Below are 22,468 nucleotides of genomic sequence, written 5' to 3'. Positions count from 1 at the left end.
TTTTGTTTTTTCCTCATTTTTGTATTTTGCTTGTTCTTTTTTTTAATTTATTTTTTTCCTGTGTGAGAGAACCAAAGTTGTTGAGAACTGGAAAGGTAAACGGTTTTCTAATAATATTAGCCAAAAAGACACTGTTCTTTTGTAGTAAACTCCTGAGACCACAGCAGTTACTTTATGACTACTAAAGGCTGGTACTTGAGACTAATGTAAAATTTGGCAACAAATGCCTTCGACCTCTTACAGTTTCCTAAAGATCTGGACTCTTTTCTTTTGTATTTCACAGATCAGCAGATTCAGATTCATTCTCACTCCTCTCTCTCTCTCTCTCTCTCTCTCTCTCTCTCTCTCTCTCTCCTCTTATTTTGAAATACATAGTAGATATAACTAAGAGAGCACTGATCTCCACATACGCTGATTCAACATCACCCCATTGAATATTATAGATTTGGAGATCTATTTGGCAGTGGGAAGTTGTTTTTTGAATCCATCTCATTTCATCTCATTTGAAGCACCTCATTTCTGTAGTGCTTTGTAGTGATCATGTCCTTGGCCTAAATTTTAATTTTACCTTTGGCTCAGATCTTGTAACATAATTTCTCAACCCAGCCAATCTGAGGGTTTTTTTCTCTGCCCATTCAAACATGGGCACTTAACTCTGTAAAAACATGAGTCACAAAGAAGTTTCCACAAATACAGACATTTGGGTACAAAAGATGTTTATCATAGCATTTTTCATAATTTCAGCAAAAATTACTCAAAATAACTTAAATCTTAGAGACCAGGGCATGGTTACATAAATAAAAATCAACCTAATCAATGGAAAATCGTGCAGACTGATAATATCTGCAAAGAATATTGTCACATAACGCTGAGAAATAAAAATAAAACAGCATATTATCTCTTTTTAGTGATAAAAAATGCACATACAGAAAGAGGACTAGAAGGAAATAGATCCTTGTGCTTGCAGTGGTTACCACTCCCTGTGTGATATCTTTTCTTGTTTATGCTTTTCTTCATTTTCCCACTTTTCTAGAATGAAATATATCAATTTCCCATCTGGAAATAAACTTTCACAAAGATGAAAAATGCAAGTTTGCTACATTGGAATCCAGGAAGCTAAAGTAAATCTTTCCCATCTCCTACACTGTGTATTAAGAATTTGCTTTCTCCTCTCTCATTTCAGAGAGGGAAAGTATTACCACATTATTAAGCAATCACCCAGTAGGGTTCATCCAAGAGCAATAAACTGACCTCTCAAGAGAAAATTAGTGAAGCTCAGGAAATGAGAGCTGGAAACCCAACCAAGTGATCTAATACATCCCTCAAGAGCCAGTGCCATATACATTACAGTCTCTGGTGTGGGCACTTTCTTTTCAATTTAATTTTAAATGTTTCAAGTGATTGCAGTTTCACTGCTACATTTTAGACTAGCCAACAAGCTATTAATCTATCTTCCTTGAGCAGAATATAATTCCAGCGAACTTCAGACATATTCATCTAACTCTCCTGTCCAGCCCGCTAGCTGAACAAATTGTCTTAGACCTACTTCAAATTCTGGCACCTCCACTTAGCCATAAGACCCTATATAAGCCTGGAACCTATCTGATCCTAGGTATTTTCATTTGTAAAAAGAAAATCTTATCACCTAGCTCACAAAACCTGCTGTAGAAATTAAATGAGATGATGCAGGTAAGGAATGTATTGACTACACATAGTAGGTACTCAATGAGCATTTGGTGGTTCTGAAAGGTTGAGCAGATGTCCACACTGAATCAACAATCTTTTGTTTTGTATTTCCTGGGATGACTATGAGTTAGAGTGGAGAGTATAGTTCATGACCCTTGAAAAGCAAAATTCTACTAAGCCTTGGGCTTAATCACACCATCTAAATTAACCAGCCTCAGATCAAAAATATGGTTCAAATAATTGAGTCTTTATACTATTGATAAGAACTAGAACTGAACACTGGTTGTGGGAATGGAAAAAAGAGAACAGAGTGAAGAGTCACTTTGAGATGAAATCAATAAGGTTTGATGAATACTTCCTGGAGCAGCTGAAGGAAAGAGACTAATAGTGCTCCCAAGCTCCACACTTGGCCACTAGTCAGTTTCTTCATTCAGTGAGTCAACTATTGAGCACCTTACCACCAAGAACCGAGCACTGTTCTGGGTCCAAGAGGAGAGCATAATGAACGACCACCCCCAAAAAAAACTCTTCTCTGTGGAACTTCCTTCCTAGTGGGGGAGACAGAAAATAAATAAACAAACAAGAAATTTTCTGATTTTGATAATTGTGATATAGACAATAAACAGGGTAATGGAGTGGAGACTAAAAGGATAGAGTTTACTTTATATAAGATGCCCAGGGATGACCTTTTTCAAGTGGTAATACATAGGTTGAGTGGCTCCTGAACGTTGAGGAGGAAAGGAAAACATTCAGGAGGAAGGAAAGGCAGGGATGGACAATTTGGGGTGGGGAAAAGCCAGGTGTTTAAGAAAGGGAAAAGAAATCTAAGCAACTGAAGTACAAGAAAAGAACTGGCAGAAAAGGAGGTTGGAGAAATGGGTAGGACCAGTTAGCAAAGGACAAGGACAAGTCTTGAAAAGCAGGTTTTTAAGGAAGGAAATGAGCTCACTCTCTGCAGGTAGAGTTTGCAGCATGTAAGGGAATATCCAAACTACAGATCGAGGGCTATATCCTAAGGACTAGCAACAGTATTAGGATTTAAGAAGTTGACCAGTTGCATCAGAATTGCCAGGGAGTGTTCTAGAAATACAGATTTCTCAGGTCTTAAAAAATTACAGATTTCTAAGGTGCCACTCTAGGAAATTCTAATGCAAATAGTTCTTGGCCAAGACCTGGAAATCATTTTTCAATATCCCAAGTCATTTTGGTCCATTCATTCAATAAATATTTCTTATATTCCTATATGTCAGAACAATTCTAAGTGCTGGACAATTCTAAGTGAATGGGTTTGAGGCTTAAGGTCCAGGGAAAGAACAGATAGTGAATGAGTAAATGAATAAATGACAACTGTGATGCATGCCATAAAAAAGAAAGCCCTAACCCAGTATAATATAAAATAATTATTGGATCTATGCCAGACAAATCCAAACACCTCTGTCTTAGTCACTTTCTTCTTTCCTGGGATGAAACACCTAACACAATTAAGGAAGGAGAGGTTTATTTTGGTTCACATTTCAAAAATTTCAGTCCATGTTCAGCAGGTTCAAATATAGAAACAGCATGGGGCTGGGGATTTAGCTCAGTGGTGCCACCGCCTGCCTGGCAAGCGCAAGGTCCTGAGTTCAATTCCTGGTGCCAAAAAAAAAAAAAAAAGGAAAAAAAAATTACTCTTTGGGCCAGGGATTTAGCTCAGAGGTTCCACTGCCTGCCTCACAACCGAAAAGAACCCGAGTTCGATCTCCAGTACCAAATAAATAAATAAATAAAACATAGAAACAGCGTGAAGGGCTTGGGCAGAGGAAACATGCTCACCTCCTGATGTCCAGGAAGCAGAGATACAAGAAGGAATCTCAGAGGGAGCTAAGGCCCTTCTAGACCTCACCCCCAGTCCCTGCCTCCTAGCAGCAAGTCAGTTATTAACCTCATAATCCAATCACCTTCCAAAAGTGTTGCCTATGATTGGATGAGGCTCTAGGGGAACATCTAGATATAAACTATAATAATCTCTCTTTGAGGAAGTAACATTTAAACTGACAGTTGAAGAATAAGAAGGGGAAAACCATGTGACAGCCTGGGAGAGCAGCATTTCAAGCAGAGGGGATAGCCAATACAAAGGCTGAGTCTGATCTTTTGGTTCATTCCAACTTGAATTAACCAACCATAATGGGGGAGAGGACATAATGGAGCAAATAGTATTTCATCTTTGAGTGCTCACCCAGCAAGCTACACTAAGCTTATACCTGCTAGCAGGCACCGTGCCATGTGCTGACACAAGTAGCAGTAAGAAGGTCCCCTTTCTCAGGCAGCCAATGAGGGAGACAAATAACCAAACAAATATGACCCCATGAATAAGTGAGAACATCCCAGACAATCGTTTCATGTTTCAAGAAAGCCAAGCAGATGATTAATACTCTTGCATATGATGTCAGCAATTGTTTTTTGAAACTGCATGCTAAAATTATTTTTCATTTTTATGATCCTGCCAGCTCAGAATATCCCGATTTCAGGTGAAATATTCAGGTGGATAACAGGTTTAACATACCTATCATCAACTATATTGGGGGGAAATAGCACCCTAATAATAGCTAACGTTTATGGTGCATAGAGATTTGCCTGGTTTAAATGCAAACTCATAGAGTCCTCACAATATCCTGTGAGGCAGGGTCTGTTAATATTCCTCTTTTTTTTCAGATAAAGAAATTGGGGCCCAGCAAGGTGAAGGGACTTTCCTGAGGTCATTGACCTCTCATGTGACAAATTTCCCAGCTTCATCTGGGTTCAGAGGCTAAGTTCTGACCCCTCGTGTATGGCTTCAGACACACCGGCATTGCTTTCCAGGGGTCCTGTAGGTGGAAAAATGAAGAGAGGAATTCCTTGTTTCCACATTTAAGGAAAAGTGGAAATTCCCAGAGTAATCCCTAACTCCAGTCTCCTGAGCACCCTGTGGAATCTGGGAAGAATAGGAAGTCTGTTGCCCACTGGATAGGTGGGTCCCGTCCCCTCCAATGTGTTCAAATTTGGTGGCTTTTAAAAGTGAGCTGGTCATCTTCAGCCCACGGGTTGGCCAACCTGAAACTTAAACAGGCTTGCTTCCCCTCGCTCCGCCTCCTTTTCTTCCAGACTTTTTTTTTTTTTTTTTTTGGTCCCGGGGATCGAACTCAGGACCTTGCGCTTGCGAGGCAGGCGCGGCGCCACTGAGCTAAATGCCTGGCCTTCTTGCAGACTTCTTAGCCTGAGTCCCTGCATCTGTCAAGCGGTCGCTGGGCGCGTCGGCAGTGCACTCTTCCGACGCTTCTCCCGTTTTTTTCAGAACGATTGCTTCTCTTTCTCCACCTCCCCTCCCCTCAGTCTCTTCCTCCTTCCCTCCCTCCTGGTAGGGAGGCTCTTGGCCCCGATCCCTGAGCCCGAGCGGGTGCAGGCAAACGAGGCAAGAAGGGTGAAGTCACATCTCCCCTGAGCCCGGTGCCGCTGGCTTTTCGGAGCCTCGCCATGAGCTCGCAGCCACAGCCGCCGACCTCGCCGACCGTGCGCTCCTCAGCCCTCCCCGCGCCACCGACTTCGCCCATGTCTCAGTACGCCCCCGGCTCGGACCTCAAGGGGGCTTTGGACAGCAGCAGTCCGGAGGCCAACACTGAAGATGACAAGACAGAGGGGGACATACCCTTGCCGAAGAACTACCTGTGGCTCACCATCTTCTCCTGTTTTTGCCCCGCGTACCCCATCAACATCGTGGGTTTGGTCTTCTCCATCATGGTGAGTGGCTTGGTCCCGGAAGCAGCTAGGAAGGAGAGACCCTTCCTGGGAATCCCCGGGGCTCGCTGCGGCTCCCTTCCTCGCAGCCTCCGCGTCCGCCCCTCCTCCAACCTTCCTCGGGCTCTCCCCGCAGTCGCCCAACTGTCAGCACCGCCTAGGCACCTCCTGGGGGCTCAGACCGCTGACCAAGCCTCGCTCGGGCTAACTCTACGCTTCTTTCAGCGCCCTTTCCGGCGCCTCTCGCTCTCTAATCCGGGAAAGTTCTTCGTTGGATTTTGCTACTTCTTCTCTCCTCTCTAAAGGTCTAGACGGGCGCTTGGGTCTCCTCCACCCGCTTTTCTAGAGCCCCAACGCGCGCCACGAGAGCAGGCAACTGTTTCCAGTCCGCTGAGCGCTCGGGCCCGGCGCTCGTGCTCTCCGGGCCCAGGTCTGTCTTTGTGTTAGCAAACGCGCCTCTCTGTCCTTGCTGCCTCCAGGGCACCACCTCCGCCACTCTTGGAGCGTCCCCAGGCGATTCAACTCCCCTTCCTCGGCCCCGGATCCTGCGCTTTAGCACGGCCCGATTCTCTCTGAGGCATCAGTTCCTTCTCCCTTCTTCCAATGCCCTTTGGCACCACCTTTCCACTGCGCGCCAAGCTAAAGCACCCTCGCTTCCTCTCCAGGTCCTTCTTGGACACCCTTTACGCCCTGCATGCTCGCCTCGCTTTTACTCCTTCTACCTTACCACGTCCTGGCTCCTACCCATTCGCTGCCCACAGAGCCTATCCCAGCCCAAGACTCCCAAGCGCCCTCCACTGCGTCCTGCACCTGGGGCGCTCCCGGAAATACACTGGGGTCTGCACGCAGTTTGCCTCTCCCCGCGCCCTCAGTGCGCCGGCCTCCCTGCCGAGCGCCTCTAGAGGAGAGGCCACTGGTGCCTCCGGGCGGCCGTCACAGAGCTCAGCTGGGCCGCCCTGTTCAACTCTCCTCGGAACTCCCGCGCGAACCCCACCAGGAGGCCGCGAGCGCCCGCGAGCTCCCCTAATTGACTGGAGCAGCTGGGCTGGCGGCGTGGTAAGGCTAGGATGGGCACCATCCCAGAACAACCCCTGTGGCTGCGCTCCCTCCCCAACCGGCCCACTGGTCAGCCAAGGACCGGGGAACTCCCCGCCCCACTCTGTCCTGGTTCAGCTCCGCGAAAGTTGCGAACACCCCAACCCCTCCTGTCCCCCATCAAGGGCGTCCACATTTGCTCATGAGTAGCTCCCCAGGCGCCTTGTAGGCTCCCAGAGACTCCATTTGCCACCTGAACTTTGCCTTTTCCACAATTCGGTTAGGCTGCGGGCAGCAACGTGCAAGTGCGCAGCCGCTGAAGTTCCAGTTGCCTGGGTCCCCTTGCCTTACTACCACCATTTGCTTGCGATGTGTTTCCAGAAATCGTTGAATCTCCCTGGATCGCAAATTCTTTGTAAAAAATGAGACTAACCGTAGCCATATTTCTTGGGGTTGTTTTGTTAGCATTCCCGAGATAACTGTAAAGCATTTAGCAATGTACCCGGAAGGGTGGTTATTATTATTTATTCGAATATCACTTCAAGACTTGATCAGTGTTGAAAATCAAAATCCCCCAGAAGCTATATTCTCCCTTTCTTGTTGCTTTTGGTCCAAAGTATTTCTCTTCATCTGATATGGAGATGTTTGTGTCCCCTCATTAGAATAGAAGCGCCATGAGGGCAAGGATATTTGTCAGGTTTGTTTGTGGCTGCTTCCTCAGCACTCAGAAGAGAAGCTGGCAGGTGGCAGAGCTTACTCAATATTATGAAACAAATGGGTGCATGAAGGAATAGTGTTAATGGATCTCTATGTCTTCTTTGTTCCTGTTTTTTCCCATACTGAAGCCCTAGAAGCCATGGCATCATGTTCCTTAAGCCTTAACAGCCAACTTCCTCCCTTCCTTCCTTCCTCTCCCCAACATCCGCTCTTGGATGTTTTGCATAGAGGTTGGGAAAGAGGGGCAGCCAAATCCTCCAGGCAGCAGCAGACTCTGGCTGGCAGTGATTTATTAATGAAGCAGCCAGTTTACCCCTTCTCCAGTGCCACTTAGAAAAACTGCCTGCAAAGGCCTTTGCCTTCATTGGTGCAAAATGAGCCAACATTCCTGCTGGTACTGGCAGATTGGATCCTGCTGGTTCCACTTGGTGTGCCCCGGAGGGTGAGTCTTGTACAAACTTTGGACAAAAAACTCCTTTTTCTAACACCCTCATCCCATTCCACAACCCTAGCCTCCTTTTTTTTTTTTAAACTGAGAATTGAACTCACAGCAGGGCCTTGGCATTAAGCTCTGTTCCCAGCCCTTTTTTACTTTGAGACAGGGTCTCACTAAGCCTTTAAGTTGCCCAGGCTGGACTCAAACTTGCAGTCCTCCTGCCCCAGCCTCACAGAGTGCTGGGATTATAGAACTGCACCACCGTGCTCAGCTCCCAACACTTTTTCAATAGTGCTATAGCCATAACACAGACGCTGGAGACACAAAGCTGACTATGGGAAAGTTTCATACCTTTTGAAAGCCTTGGTTTCTTCCCTCTCAACTGGGAATGTGAACAGTGTGTTACAAGAAGCAAACTGTTGCAAAAATAAAGCAAAATAAAGTACATCAAGCCCCCAAACTTGTGTTAGGCATTTCAGTAACTGTCAGCCAGATGGGTAGATTTGGAATCTGGAGACATCATATGTCTTATACGAAAACAAGCAAAATATCAAACAAGTGAAAACTAAATTGTAAACAGTCCCTCCTACACCTTCCCTAACGTATTCTCTCTCCAACTTACCGGCAGTATTTTCCCACTAAAACAGTACAGACCTGGGCTTCTTATGATACATTTTATGACAAAGACTCTCAAATGCAAAGCACAAAGAAGAAGAGGAAGGATGTGCGGGGAGAAAGTGACTCTTCGTCCGTTTTCTGTTGCTAATCATACAATACTACAGAATGGATGAGTTATTTTCTAAAAAGAGTGGGAAAGGTTTGTTTAGTCTCGTGGTTCTGGTCAAACATGAAAGAACCACTTCTGGTGATGACCTTCCTGCCACTGGTGTCCCTAGATGGCACAGGGCATCACACGATCAGAGACAGGGAGAGCAGGAAAGACCTAAACAAACTGGCTTTTCTAGCAGACCCACTTTCAAGCTAATGTATTAACTCATTAATCTGTTAGTCATGTGAATGGATTCATTCATTCATGAGAGCATATCCCTAGTCTCCTCTTAAAGGGCCCATGTGGTCTCACCTCTTAATATCTCACAATGGGGGTTAACTTTCAGCATGAGTTTTGGAGGGGACACACATATTCAAAGCACAGTGTGGCCATCTAATTGTGCTAGGTGTGTTCTTTCCCTAAGAAGTCTTCTAATGATCAGTCCTGAGTATTTTCAGATCTCACTTATCTATAAATTGTGACAAGTTCAGATGGCACCATGTGTCTGGGGTCTCAACGGGGGGTAGCACTATTAACACAGAGAGAGGAGGAATCTGTGAAAGTCTATTTAAGAAGTCATTAGACAACAAGACATCATCTACCACCCCCAAGAAGTAAGGCACTTGCCAACTCTTATAGAAGACAGGACATTTGCTCTCTGCTGAGATAAAACAAAATGACGATGACACCAGTCACAGCTGAGAGGAGAGTTGAGGTGCCATATTGGAATTGAGCTTAATGCAAAGCCGGCATGTTGAACAAGGAAGCTTTTGCCTCCACTTGATTCCCTTTCTCTGACATCCAGACACAAGGTTGGAGTATTTCCCTCTAAGATGTAACAGTTGAAAGAAAAAAAATTTTAGGAGTCCTCCAAAAGTCCTAAGGCCTTGAAATCCACATCCATTCATCCTATAGAATGCCCAGTCATTGACAAACTTCATCCCCATACATAAATTGGAGAACATTTCTCAGTAATCTACCATTCCAAGAAAGTTCCAGAAAAGGAAAATGGATAAAAGAAAATTCTCAAATAAAGTACATAGGAAAAATTCCCCAAACTGAACACATGAATTTCCAGATTTAAAGGATCCTCCAATATCCAATAAAATGAATGAAACAAGATGTACACCAAGTCACAGCATGGTGGGATTTTAGATATTAAAGGATAAAATTTTTCTCCAACCTTTCCAACCTCCAAAGAGGAGAAATATGCTAAGTAGAGATTCATAAGAGCTCAGAATTCTCATCAGTAATGCTGAAAGGTGAATAATAATGAAAAAATGACCTCAAAATTATGAAGAAAAGTTATTTCTAACTTTGACATGAGGCCTATCTAAGTAACCATTTAAAGGAGAGAGAGAAATAGACATTTTTCAGACATTTAAGATCTCAAAAAGGTATTGCTTGTCATGCATCTTTTCTCAAGAAGTCATGCAATTGATGGGAAGATATGTCCCCCCAAAAAAGGAATGGATCAAGAAAAAGAAGTATCCAACCCAGAAAAGAAGCAAAGAGAAATATTCCTTAAAACAAGATGGTTGGTCTCATAAACCCACAGAAGATACAGTTCATAATGGATGGTGTCCAAAGCCATTGCCATAATCCATTATCTGGTTGTGGGCTGCACAGTAAGCCACAGAGCTGACCTAAACCTGACCACACCTGCTCTGGAAAACAAGGTTTGCAGCCACAAAGAAAGTAAATACCCACAGGATGAAAGGCAAACCCTACTGAGTCTTCTTTCCACCTGACCTAGGCTCCACCAGGGATGGCTCATCCATCAAAATTGTGTTTCATTTGGACCTCAGTTAAGTTTAGAGAGGAGATTTTCCTTCTTCCAGTGACTGGGAAAGAACATGGAAATATCAGCTTTGTCCAGGCAGCTGGCTCACAGCAGTTGATGCTGTCTATAAGTTGGAGGTCCGAATGCTGAATATTTTTTGTTGGGTCTTTCCATGTGACTTCTCTCCACCCTTTTAGGTTTCTCCCATATGACTGTCACCTGAGCAATGAGGTATTAGGATGATGGATGCTTGTGGCTTATTTCTTATTAATTTCTGTGCTTAAATCTCTGAAGGACATTCAGATAGTTCCATATGACCAAGACATTGTCTGAAGTATCCCTTTGTTTGGAAGCTGTCCTCTAGATATCCACAGATTTCATAGATCTGCATGTCACCCAAGCAGCCCCTGCCTTTGTTTTTACTTTCATAAATTTTGCCACTGTGTGGGAGAGGCTGGCCATGGACATTTGATATTCAGGTATTTAAATTTAAATTGCTGTGGGAGTCCTTTCATACTCGATTATTGGATTACAGATTATATCTATTTCAAGATGTTAATCTGTGTGAAAGGCTATACATTTTAAATTCCATTTGAATTTGTTGATGAAGTTATAATGGTTGAATTTGTCATAAAATATGGGGGGGGGGGTAAAAACCAAGATCAGCCACTAATGGATGGTTGTTGCAGCTAGGTTATAGGAATGTGGAGATCCACTCTATTACCCTGTCAATACTCATGTAACTCTGAAATCTCCCATATCAAAAAGAAAGAAAGAAAGAAGGACAAAAGGAACCCAGACAAAACCTCCCTTCCAAAGTTATTAAGCAATGTCCAGATTAATGACCCAAACAAGATAAGAAAAACATCAGCTATTGAATGAGTTGTCCAAGTAGACCATGATGGAGGAGGAGTTTGTCATTAATTAATAAGCAAACTGTTTCTGGCTTATGTGTACATTTTAATGATTGATTATTGGAGAATATCTTCAAATAATCAAAGAAAAACCAGGGCAGATTCATACCCTAGAACAATGCTTCTTAAATTTTATCCCCTGAAGATTTTACTAGAATGCATATTCTACTTTTATTTCAAGGCTCAATTGGAAAATCACCTCCTTAATGAAGCCTTTTATTTGATCTGACCCCCCTTCTTCTTGCCTCTCCCAAATTATGCCCCATTTCTGAACCCATTTCTCTCAGGCTGTCTTTACTTCCTTGCACCAATTTTGTGAATTCTTTCCGATTGCAATGTTACCCCTAGGCCTAGTACCAAGCTGGGTATATAGTCATCAGGTAACAACGCCTGAAGAATGAATGAATGTCTACATAGGCCTAAGTCTGTTCCTGCCTTTATCAGTAAGGACTCCTTTCCTTTCTCCAGTTATATTCTGCATTTCTGCCAGTACTTTTTGGGAAAACATCCAAAAGACTCAGACAAATGCCAGAGGTCACTAAGAGGTTGGCCATAGCTTGGCTGCTAAGGATTATTTTCCTGGCTGGTCTGGAGCTCACTGATATCTTCACACTGGATACACTAATGGACACACATTTGAAAATTGGTCTTTATTCTGTGCTTGCTAGTTCAAGGAATGACACTTGTTAATTCAAAACCCCTTGTTAAAAAATCTGATCCGTTTAGAGCTGGGCCTAAATATACCTAAAATCCCCTAGTTGTGTAAGTTCAAGAGTTAAGTCAGACTTTCCAAAATGGGGCTTCTTTAGACAACTGGTTCTGCCTGATGTTAACAAATTTTACCAAAGGGGTAGAGGGCAGGGGGAGGATGAAATTGAAAAGTTCAGGACTAAGTCAAGCAAAATTAATGATTCCCTTTCCTTCAGAGCTTCCCAGGACCTTGGTCAGCCACTGTGTCATTTCGCTTTTTTGTGAAACAGCATGCCAGGGGACATTGATTAAGCACATTTTTGGGAGTCCTTTGATTATAATGGGAATGTGCTCCAGACAGACTTTCAGAAGAAATACTCTTCTTCATGATATGCTTGTTGTCATTGAATGAATTGAGCCATTGTTGATATTGGGATTATTGTAGAGTCCCACCACAAACTTTCTTGCTCTGTAGACACTCAACTCCCCTTTCTTCCAATATCTGCATTTTTCTCCTTTTTCATTAAGTTTATTGGCACATTCTAGGTATATAATACAGTTACATTCATCATCGGGAACTTGTACCTTTACATGATATGTCTGGATTCATATTTTTCTCCATTCCCGAGTCTTCCTAGCCAAATTTTTGCCTTTTTTCTTCCTCCCCCATTGTCTTTTTTTCCCCCTACATATGAAATTGAGGAACTTGTCTTTCTGTTTTCCTTACTTTTGACATCACTATTCCTATGCATCAAACTCCTATAATTTACTCCCTTTTCAGATAACTTTATCTGTTCTTTTTCTGGATGTTTCTTACAATAGCGTGGTATGTCTGTTGTTGTTGTTGTTGTTGTTGTTGTTGTTGTTATAACATTTATATGTGTCTTTAAAATACTTTCATGTCAACACAGTTTTCACTTGTTCCTCTCAAAATCTCAGCAAGGTATGAAAGAAAGCTGCTCTCCCTATTTATCCGTTAGTAAACTGAGGCTCAGAAAAGTGACACTACTGGGTAAAATAGAATACAACAGTCCTTGTCCCCCAGCAGTTTACTGTCTAGTCCCTTGAAGCATTGTAATCAGATGGCTGTGTCATGCCCTTTGATACTAGGAATGCAACTTTGATGCTCTGAAAGCTTTCTCTTTTAATAGATTTGCCCCATCAATAACAAGGTGCATCATCTAATATTCTCAATCAAGCCTGGAAGAATTCCCCTCCTTAGCTTTTGGAATGACAGACAGGCAAGAGGACAATTTTCACTTGTCCTTCAAGATATTTATGGGAAGAAAAAGAGAGTCCAAGAAAGAAACAGATAACCATAAATAAGTTGATGATGAGAAGGAGGAAATGCACCTTGCAGTCTGGAGCCCAGTCTCAGAATTCCCAGCAATACCTTTAGGCACAGAAACTTAGGAGCAAGCAAAATCTAAACAAGAATACCCAGAGTCACCTGAAAACTCAGATTGTTACTAAAAATGTACTAAGTACTCATATACATCAAGCTATTTTGATGGAAACCTATGTCAGAGTTTAGAATCTAAAACAACACTGGTGTGTATAAGCTTTAAATTCTTACATCTGGACAAATGGACCTCAGAATATGTTCAGGCAGTGATGTAGTCTACAGGTAGGTGGGCAGGGAAGAGGGAAGGTGAGAGGAAGAAAGAGAAAGAGACAGAGATGCAGAAAATGGAGAGATACAGAAAGACAGACAGAGTTACAGAGACAGAAACAGATCAAGAGAGACAGACTAAGAAAAAGAAAATCTCACCTACTCTTCACTGGCAAAATATGTCCTAAAAATAAAAGGGTAAAGATGAGGGTAGTTTCAAAAGAGAGAAGAAGTGGTTGACATAAAAGGGAACGCATTCTAAAATTAGCAAGTCAGTACTGCAACTCAAAAGATCGGAACATTGGCACATTCACAATAACCAATAAAAAATTTTAAATTCCAGAAACAAATTTAGGACAGATGTAGGATCTACACAAAGAGAGCTTCACCAAGAGATTAAAATTGGAAAACAGTAACTAAATAGAAAGGCATATTATCATACACTAAATGTCCATCCCAGCATTAGTGATGAAGTGAATTACAAGCTGACAAACATGAAAGCATAGGTTTAGCACAGTGTAACTGCCTCGTTAATATGTGTTGTTGTCATTGTTATAGATAAGGAAAATTTGTGATAGACATAAATATTGATTCCAACATAAATTTTTTTTGTTTTTATAAATTTAATTTTATTGGTACATTTTAGGTATACAATATAATGACACTCATCATTGGAAATTTGCACCTTTACATAATCTCTCTTGGTTCTTATTTTTTCCCCCTTCCCCTGCCCTCCGTTCAAGCCCTCCATCCCTTCCTATTTACAAAGACTTTGTTTCCATGTTTTTCCTTTTCTCATATTAATTCCATTCCCTTCTTTCCTTTCCCCTACCCCTCCCACTTCTCCTATTCTTTTAGACATTTTCTGCCTATTTCACAGTATCAGTTATACATTTTGATTCTTATTTACACGTTTCGTTTTTCACACCAGAGAAACTATTAGGTATTTACACATGCGTTCCTATTTATCTCACTTAGGAGTATTGCCTCAATGTGCATCCATTTATTTAGCTATGAATATCTCTAATTTCTCATTTTTTATGACTGAGTAGTACTCCATTTTATTAAAAAAAAAAACACACTCATTTTCTTTATCCAGTCTCCAGTAGACGGGCATTTGGGCTGCTTCCAAGTTTTAGATATTACAAATTGTGCTGCTATGAACATGGTTGCACATATATCACTGTGGTATGATTCTTTTAATTCTTTGGGGAAGATCCCCAGCAGGGGAATAGCTGGGTCAAATGGGACTTCCAGTCCTAGTTCTTTGAGGTATCTTTACACTGATTTCCACAGTGGTTGGACCAGTCTACACTCACACCAGCAGTGGAGCAGGGTTCCTCTTTCCCCACAGCCCCACCAGCAATTGTTATTGGTTGATTTCATGATAGCAGCCATTCTTTCTGGGGTGCAGTGGAATCTCAGCATTGTTTTCATTTTCATCTCTCAAATGACCAGTGAGGTTGAACATTTTTTCATGTGTTTATTTGCTATTTCTACTTCTTTGTGTGAGAAATGTCTGTTCATTTCAGATGCCCATTTTTGGATTGGATCTTTAAATTTGGGAGGTCTGATTTTGTTAAGTTCTTTATAGATTCAAGATAGTAGACCTTTGTCTGATGAAGAGCAGGTGAAAATTTTTTTCCCACATTGTGGGTTGTCTCGTCACTCTGTTGATGGTTTCCCTTGCTGTCCAGAAGCTTTTTAGTAACAACAGATCCCACTTGTTGATTGTTTGTGCTAGTTCACGGGCAACTGAGGTTTTGTTCATAAAATCTTTTCCTACACCAATATCTTCAAGAGTTCTAACCTCTGTTCTAGCCAGTTCAGCATTTCTGTTTTAATATTTAGATTTTTAATCCTTTTCAATTTTAGTTTAGTACATGGTGAGAGATATAGGTCTAATTTTAATCTTTGGCAAGTTGAAACCCAATTTTTCCAACACCATTTATTAAAGAGGCTATCTTTGCTCCAGTGAGGGTGTCTGGCTCCTTTGTCAAAGATGAGGTGACTGGGTGTGGTTGGAGTTGTTTCTGCATCTTCTAATCTGTTCCACCGGTCCTCAGAAATGTTTCTTTGCCAGTACTATGTTGTTTTATCACAGTAGCTTTGTAGTATAGTTTCAAGTTGGGGGTTGTGATACCCCCTGCCATGTCTCTGTTGCCTAGAATTGCTTTTGCTATTCTGGGTCTCTTCTTGTTCCAAATGAATTTTTTTTATTGTTTTCTCAAGGTCGGTGAAGTATGCTGCTGGGATTTCAATTGGGATTACATTGAATCTATGTAGCAGTTTTAGAAGTATGGCCATTTTCACTATGTTGATCCTTCCTACCCAGGAGTAGGGGATGTCTTTCAATTTTATGATATCATCTTCAATCTCTTTTTTCAGAGTGCCATAGTTTTCAGAAAAGAGGTCTTTGATTTCTTTCATTAGGTTGATTCTGAGGTATTTCAGTTTTTTGAATGCTATTGTGAAAGGAATTGTTTGCCCCATTTCTCTCTCAGTGAGTCTGTTGTTCGTGTAGAGGAAAGCTATTGATTTTTGTGTGTTGACCTTGTATCCAGCTACTCTACTGAATTTGGTTATTAAGTCTAGAAGATTTTTGGTGGAGTTCTTGGAATCTTCTATATAGAGTATCATGTCATCTGCAAATACTGACAATTTGACTTCTTCATTTCCTATTTTTATTCCTTTTCTTTCTTTCTCTTGTCTAATTGCTGTGGCTAATGTTTCCAAATCTATATTGAACAGGAGTGGTGATAGTGGACATCCTTGTCTAGTTCCTGATTTTAGTGTGAAGGATTTCAGTTTTTGACAATTTAGTATGATATTGGCTATTGGTTTTTCATAGATGGCTTTTATCAGATTGAGGTAGAGACCATCTATTCCAATTTTTTGTAGTGTTTTTATTGTAAATGCATGTTGGATTTTGTCAAATGCTTTTTCTGCATCTATTGAGATGATCATATAGTTTTTGTCCTTAGCTCTATTGATGTAGTGTATTACATTTATTGATTTGCGTATGTTGAACCATCCTTGCATCCCTGGGATGAATCCCACTTGGTCAGGGTATATGATCTTCTTGATGATGTTCTGCATTCTGTTTGCCAGTATCTTATGAAGGATTTTTGCATCTATGCTTATTAGTCAGATTGGCCTATAGTTCTCTTTTTCAGTTGAGTCTTTCTCTGCATTGGGGATCAAGGTGATGCTTGCTTCTAGGAATGAATTTGGGAGTATTGCTTCCCTTTCAATTTCATTAAAGAGTTTAAACAGTATTGGCAGTAGTTCCTCTAAATGTCTTCTGGAATTCAGCAGTGAAGCCATCAGGACCAAGGCTTTTCTTAGTTGGTAAGTTTCTAATTACATTTTCAATTTCATTGATTGATATTGGGTCATTTAGAATTTTTAGGTCTTCGTTGAATCTTGGTAATTCATATGCATTTAGGAATCTGTCCATTTCTTCTGTGTTTTCCATCTTATTGGCATATAGGTTCTCAAAGTAGGATTGATGGTCCTCTGGATTCCTGCTGGGTCTGTTGTAATTTCATCTTTTTCATTCCTAATTGCATGGACTGGGGCCTTTTCTTTCCTTTTTCTGATAAGGTTGGCTAAGGGTTTGTCAATTTTGTTGATTCTTTCAAAGAACCAACTCTTGGCTTTAAGAATTTTTTGTATCATTCTCTTAGTACCCATTGCATTGATTTCTGCTCTGATTTTTATAATTTCCTCCCTTGTATGAACTTTGGGTTTGTCCTGCTCTTCTTTTTCTAGAAGCTTGAGGTTCAGCATCAGGTTGTTCAGCATCAGCTCTGTTTTCCTAATATCAGTATTCACTGCTATGAATTTCCCCCACAAGACTGCTTTCATTGTGTCCCATAGATTCTGATATGTTGTATTGTCATTGTCATTTAATTAAAGGAACTGTCTGATTTCTTCTTTAATTTCCTCTGTGACTCATTGGTTATTCAGAAGTGTGTTGTTCAATTTCCATATGTTTATGAAATTTTTGAGGTTTCTTTTGCCATTGATCTCCAATTTCATTGCACTATGGTCTGATAATATACAGGGGATAACTTCAGTTCCTTTGCACTTACTTAGATATGTTCTATGAGCGAGTATTTGGTCTATTTTGGAGAATGACCTGTGTGCAGCTGAAAAGAATGAGCATTCTGATTTTGTGGTATGGAACACTCTGTAAACATCTGTTAAGTTCATTTGTTCAAGAGTTTGATTGAGTTCTAGTATTTCATTGTTTATTTTTTGTCTAGTTGATATAACAATTTGTGACAGTGGGGTATTGAGGTCCCCCATTACCTTTGTATTAGTGCTTCTATGATTTTTCATGTCTGTTAGTATTTGTTTTATATAGTTAGGTGCACTAGTGTTTGGTGCATAGATATTTATGATTGTTATCTCTTCCTCTTGGATTGTTCCCTTTACAAGGATTTAGTGTCCTTCTTTGTCTCTTGTAAACAGTGTTGGTTTGAAATCCACTTGATCTGCAAAGAGGATAGCTACTCCTGCTTTTTTTCGGGTTCCTGTCCCATGGAGTATTGTTTTCCACCCTTTAACTTTCCATCTATGAGTTTCTTTTTGAATTAAGTGTGTTTCTTGTATGCAGCATATTATTGGATCTTGCTTCTTGACCCATTCTCCCAGTCTATTTATTTTGATTGGTGAATTCAGACCATTAACATTGATGGTTATAACAGATATGTATTGACTTATCATTGTCATGACTTTTTCTTTTTGTTGGATTCTCCCCCTTTGAAATTAATTTCTTGTTGTATCCAATGGATTCAGTCTGCTGGGCTTCCTGGGGTTGTGATCCCTGTTGTCTTTTCCTAGGATAGTGTCTAAAATTTTTTGGTATGCTGGTTTGCTATTCATGAAGTTCCCAAGGTGCTCTTTGTCATGAAAGTATCTTAATTCTCCATCAGTTTTGAAAGATAGTTTTGCAGGGTACATCAATCTGGGTTGGAGGCTGTTTTCCTTTACGGCTTGGAATATATCACTCCAAGCTCTCTTGCCTTGAGGGTTTGCCTTGAGAAGTCTGCTGTGATTCTGATGGGCTTTCCTTTTTGTTTCTTTTGTCTCATTGCTTGTAGAATTTTGTTCTTCTGTTGGGTTTCTGGAATCCTAACTATTATATGCCTATGTGTAGAATTTTTTTGATGAAGGCTAGTCAGAGTCCTATATGCCTCACTTATATCTGTATGTCAAGTTCTTTTCCCCTGATGGGAAGTTTTCTGCCATCACTTCTGTGAACAGTTTTTTTACGTCATCTGCACTCTCTCCTCTTTCTTCATTGACTCTGATCAGTCTTATGTTATTCTTCTTTGCATCATCTAGCAGCTCCTGGATTGATTTCTCGTGGTCCCTTACAATTTTAAAGCCATTTTTCTTTTCCTAGTCACTAATTGCAATCTGATCTTCTATATCTGAAATTCTGTCCTCACATTGGCTCATTCTGCTGTGTAGATTTTCAGTGGAGTTTTTAATCTCCTGGAAATCTGTTTGCATCTCTTTTATGGATTCCATTTGTTTCCTATGTTAGGATTCCATCATGTTCCTCAGCTCCTCTATTTTTTTATCTGTGTCCTTTCTAGATTTATTAATCATGTCTTGCACTATGGGCATAGTCTCTGCTGTTATGTGAGAAATTATTTCTGATTTCATTTTTTCCAGATCCTCTTTTGTTGCCAGTTGAGGAAGTCCAGGTGGTTGAGTATCAGAGTGTTCCATCTCGTTTCTCTTTGGGGTTGCTTTAGGTGATCTGGAAGTCTGTTTTTGAGGATTGTTTACATGTTTTCTCATTTCGACAGGGGCAGGGGTGTTGCTCCTGGCACCTGCACAGCTCACCTCCTCTGCGCTGGGAGTCGTCTCCAACATAAAATATTGACCAAGTAAATTATAATGTGTCTATTTAACATGGAAATGGAAACATGAAAAATTACAAAACTCATAGAATCTCACTTTTGAACAATTTCATGATACAGGGAAATACTTAGGGTAAAGGACTAAATGGAAAAAACAATACAAAATTGAACTTCAGTGAAATTGGACATTCTCTATCAATGAAAAGTGTCCCCATACACTTATATATGCACTCACCTTGTATGAATATGCATGGGGAAGAGGCTGAAAATATTCCAAAATCTCTCCAGACCATACCCAAGTTAGCAAGTAAACAGGATCCTTTCAGTGATAAGCATTGCAAAGAGAACAAACAGGGAGCTATGAGAGAGATGGATCAGTGGGAGCAGGTGGTAGAAAGAAGAGATTTTACTCTGGAAATGGCGATCAGCAAAGGCTAAAGAATAAGAAGCCAGCTGTGTCATCTGTGTCATCCACTTACAATGAGTTTAACTCCCTCATGAAGCAACCTTAAGGTAGGCTGCATAATTGAGACCTGAGTCTTCTGTCACCCAGTAGTGTGTCCCACAAGAGCTCTTAACAGAACTTCCTCTGCCCTGGTCTCAATCCAAGCTGCTCCCACATTTAGCACCAAAGCATGACCTACTCTTACTTCAACCCACCTTCCAGCTGGACAACTGCTCTAAGCTAATTTGGTCATTGTAGAAGCAGTTTTGTTCTTGTCTTGTCTCCAGCTTCTCCAGGCATTAGTGATCTGTGAGCTGAAATGGGGCTTATACTAATCAACAAGATCCCAGGTTTGACTGGTTCTTATCTTTGACTGCCAGGTCAACTCCCTGCAAAACTGCCATCTCTATTTCTAGGGGGTGTTTCTGAGGTGTACCTACAAGTCTAACTGCAAGACCTCCTTGCCACTGGTCTTGGTCTTGGGCTGAATGCTGCTTCCAGTGTCCACTGGGGTAGCCATCAGAAACTCCCAGGCTGCTTCTAAGCCCTGCCATTATCTCTTGCCAAGGAATTGCCAATTTCTCTAGGAAACACCATTGTGTAGTGGAGCACTCAAGGAGCAAAAGCTCTGTCCGTGGGCCTTGAAAGCAGTAATGATATACATCCCACTGAGATGTACATCAAAAGGCTATGAAACAGTCACCATTATCTAATTTCAATACATTATCATCACCCCCAAAATAAACTCCATGTACATTGGCAGTCACTCTTCATTCCCAATGCCCCTCACCAATCATAAATTTACTTTCTGTCTCTATGGTTTTGCCCATTCTGGATATTTCATATAAATGGAATCATACACTATATGATATTTCATGTCTAGCTTCTTCCATTTTGTATAATATATTCAAAGTCTCTCCATATTGTAATATGTATTGATACTTCCTTTTCTAAAGTGAATTAATATTTTATTATTATATGGATAGGCCACAGTTCGTTTTTCCATTCAACTGCAGATGGACATTTGGGTTGATTGTCCTTAGGAGCTCTTTTAAATGAGCATTCATATATAAGTATACATATAAGTATTTGGAGTTTTTGTTTTATTTTGTTTGCAGTACTGGGGATTGAACCCAAGAAATATTAAATTACATCTCCAGCATTTCTCTTATTTTTATTTTGAGACAGGGTCTCGATAAGTTACCCAAGCTGGACTCAAACTTGAAATCCTCCTGCATAGCCTCCCAAGTAGCTGAGTTTACAGACCTACGCTGCCACACTCAGCTTCCTTTAATTTTTGAGGAACTGCCAGACTGTTTTCCAATGAGTACAGTATGAGGGCTCCAGTTTCTCCAGAGTCTCAATAACCTATTATCTGTATTTTTTATGCTAGCTATCCAAATGAGTGTAAAAGAGTGTCTTCCTGAGGTTTTGATGTTCATTTCCCTAATGACTAATAATACAAAGCATCTTTTCTTGTGCTTTTTGGCCATTTTTATATCATCTTCAAAGAAATGCCTATTCAGATCCTTTGGCCATTTTTAATTCTCTCTCTCTCTTTTTTTAAGAATAGGAAAAACTTATTGAGAGAAAGATAGCTTCTGCCTAAGAGAGGCAGAAGGGGAACTGGAAAATGGGTTACCCATACACCCTGCTTCTCAAAGGTATTTTATGGTACAAAGCCACCAGGTGAGGTGGGTTCAAGGTAGGATAAAACTATAGTCAACCAGTAAGACTGCAAGTACAGTTGCTTAGGTAATATTTATTTAATGGGAATCCAATAGGGAAGAAAGTCATGTAGCAAGCATACAAGGAATGAGCAAGGATTTTCAGTGGTAAGGGGTGGATCAGGGATCTTTCTTGGAAGATCTTGGTCCCCTACCCATATGATGATACCTATTTAGAATATCAATCACTGCTATTCATCCCCAGGGGAAGCACGTGGGTATGGAAGTTTCTCTTCTTTTGCAATGCTGGCCTTCAGTGAATGTGTCTTGCTTGTCCTCCATGTTGGTTCCTCGAAGGCCAGCCCTGTCTAACTGCCTACAAGATATCTAATTAACTTACCTATGTACAATATTCTCCCCAGAGTTACTGTCAGATGTAGGATCTCATAAAAAAGTTTCCCTCATGTCCTGGATCTTTGTTGACCTTGAGGGGCCAGGGCCAAAATATTGGCTATCCTCTTAACCCAGTTACCTTTCTAGTTTTGGTCTCTAGACTTTAGTTGTTAAACACCTCCATCCAGTAACCTTGGTGGAAGCCCTCCAAAATGATATAGGGGGAATAGACACAACTCCCAAACCTGCTAGATATTCGAAGTGCGAGTTCATGTTCTCTAAAATCAAAGAATGAATTTAAGAACAACAGAGGTTAAGAGTAGGAAAAATTTATTGAGAGAAAGATAGCTTCTGCCTAAGAGAGACAGAAAGGGGACCGACCAGAAAGTGGGTTGCCCTAATTATCTTCATTGCTGAATTATAAGGGTTCTTTATATATTCTGAATATAAGTCCCTTACCAGACATGTGACTAGCAAACATTTTTCTCCCTATCTGTGGTTTGTCTGAGCCGTGCTCATTTCACTGGGTTTTGACCCATGTTGGAGAGCTCTGTCTGTTTGTTGCAGAGGTTTTGTGAAACAACTCCTTCATTTTTTTTTTTTTTTCTTACTGGGGCTCAAACTTGGACTTATGAGGCAGGCGCGGTGCCACTGACCTAAATCCCCAGGCTTCTCCTTCCATTTTTGCT

General features: G+C 41.0%; 1 protein-coding gene across 2 annotated transcripts in view; it reads left to right on the top strand.

Annotated features, from left to right (window-relative positions):
* Positions 1 to 4,818: 4,818 nt before the first annotated feature.
* The window catches only part of Tmem233 (transmembrane protein 233), a 43,892-nt gene continuing 26,242 nt past the window's right edge, over positions 4,819 to 22,468 (top strand). Inside the window, exon 1 of one of the 2 annotated variants that reach the window (XM_004843690.3) lies at positions 4,819 to 5,439. In XM_004843690.3, coding sequence (XP_004843747.1) covers positions 5,176 to 5,439 — 264 coding nt within the window. In that variant the 5' untranslated portion in view covers positions 4,819 to 5,175. The remainder of the gene's footprint in view (positions 5,440 to 22,468) is intronic. The other variant, XM_021257372.2, reaches the window with a different exon arrangement.

The sequence above is a fragment of the Heterocephalus glaber genome, unplaced genomic scaffold (assembly GCF_053883595.1).
Source record: "Heterocephalus glaber isolate CG9 unplaced genomic scaffold, H.glaber_assembly_v1.0 deba00001687, whole genome shotgun sequence".
Classification (NCBI taxonomy): Eukaryota; Metazoa; Chordata; class Mammalia; order Rodentia; family Bathyergidae; genus Heterocephalus; species Heterocephalus glaber.
Note: the sequence above shows the minus strand (reverse complement) of the source record. Positions and strands in the feature narration are given on the sequence as shown.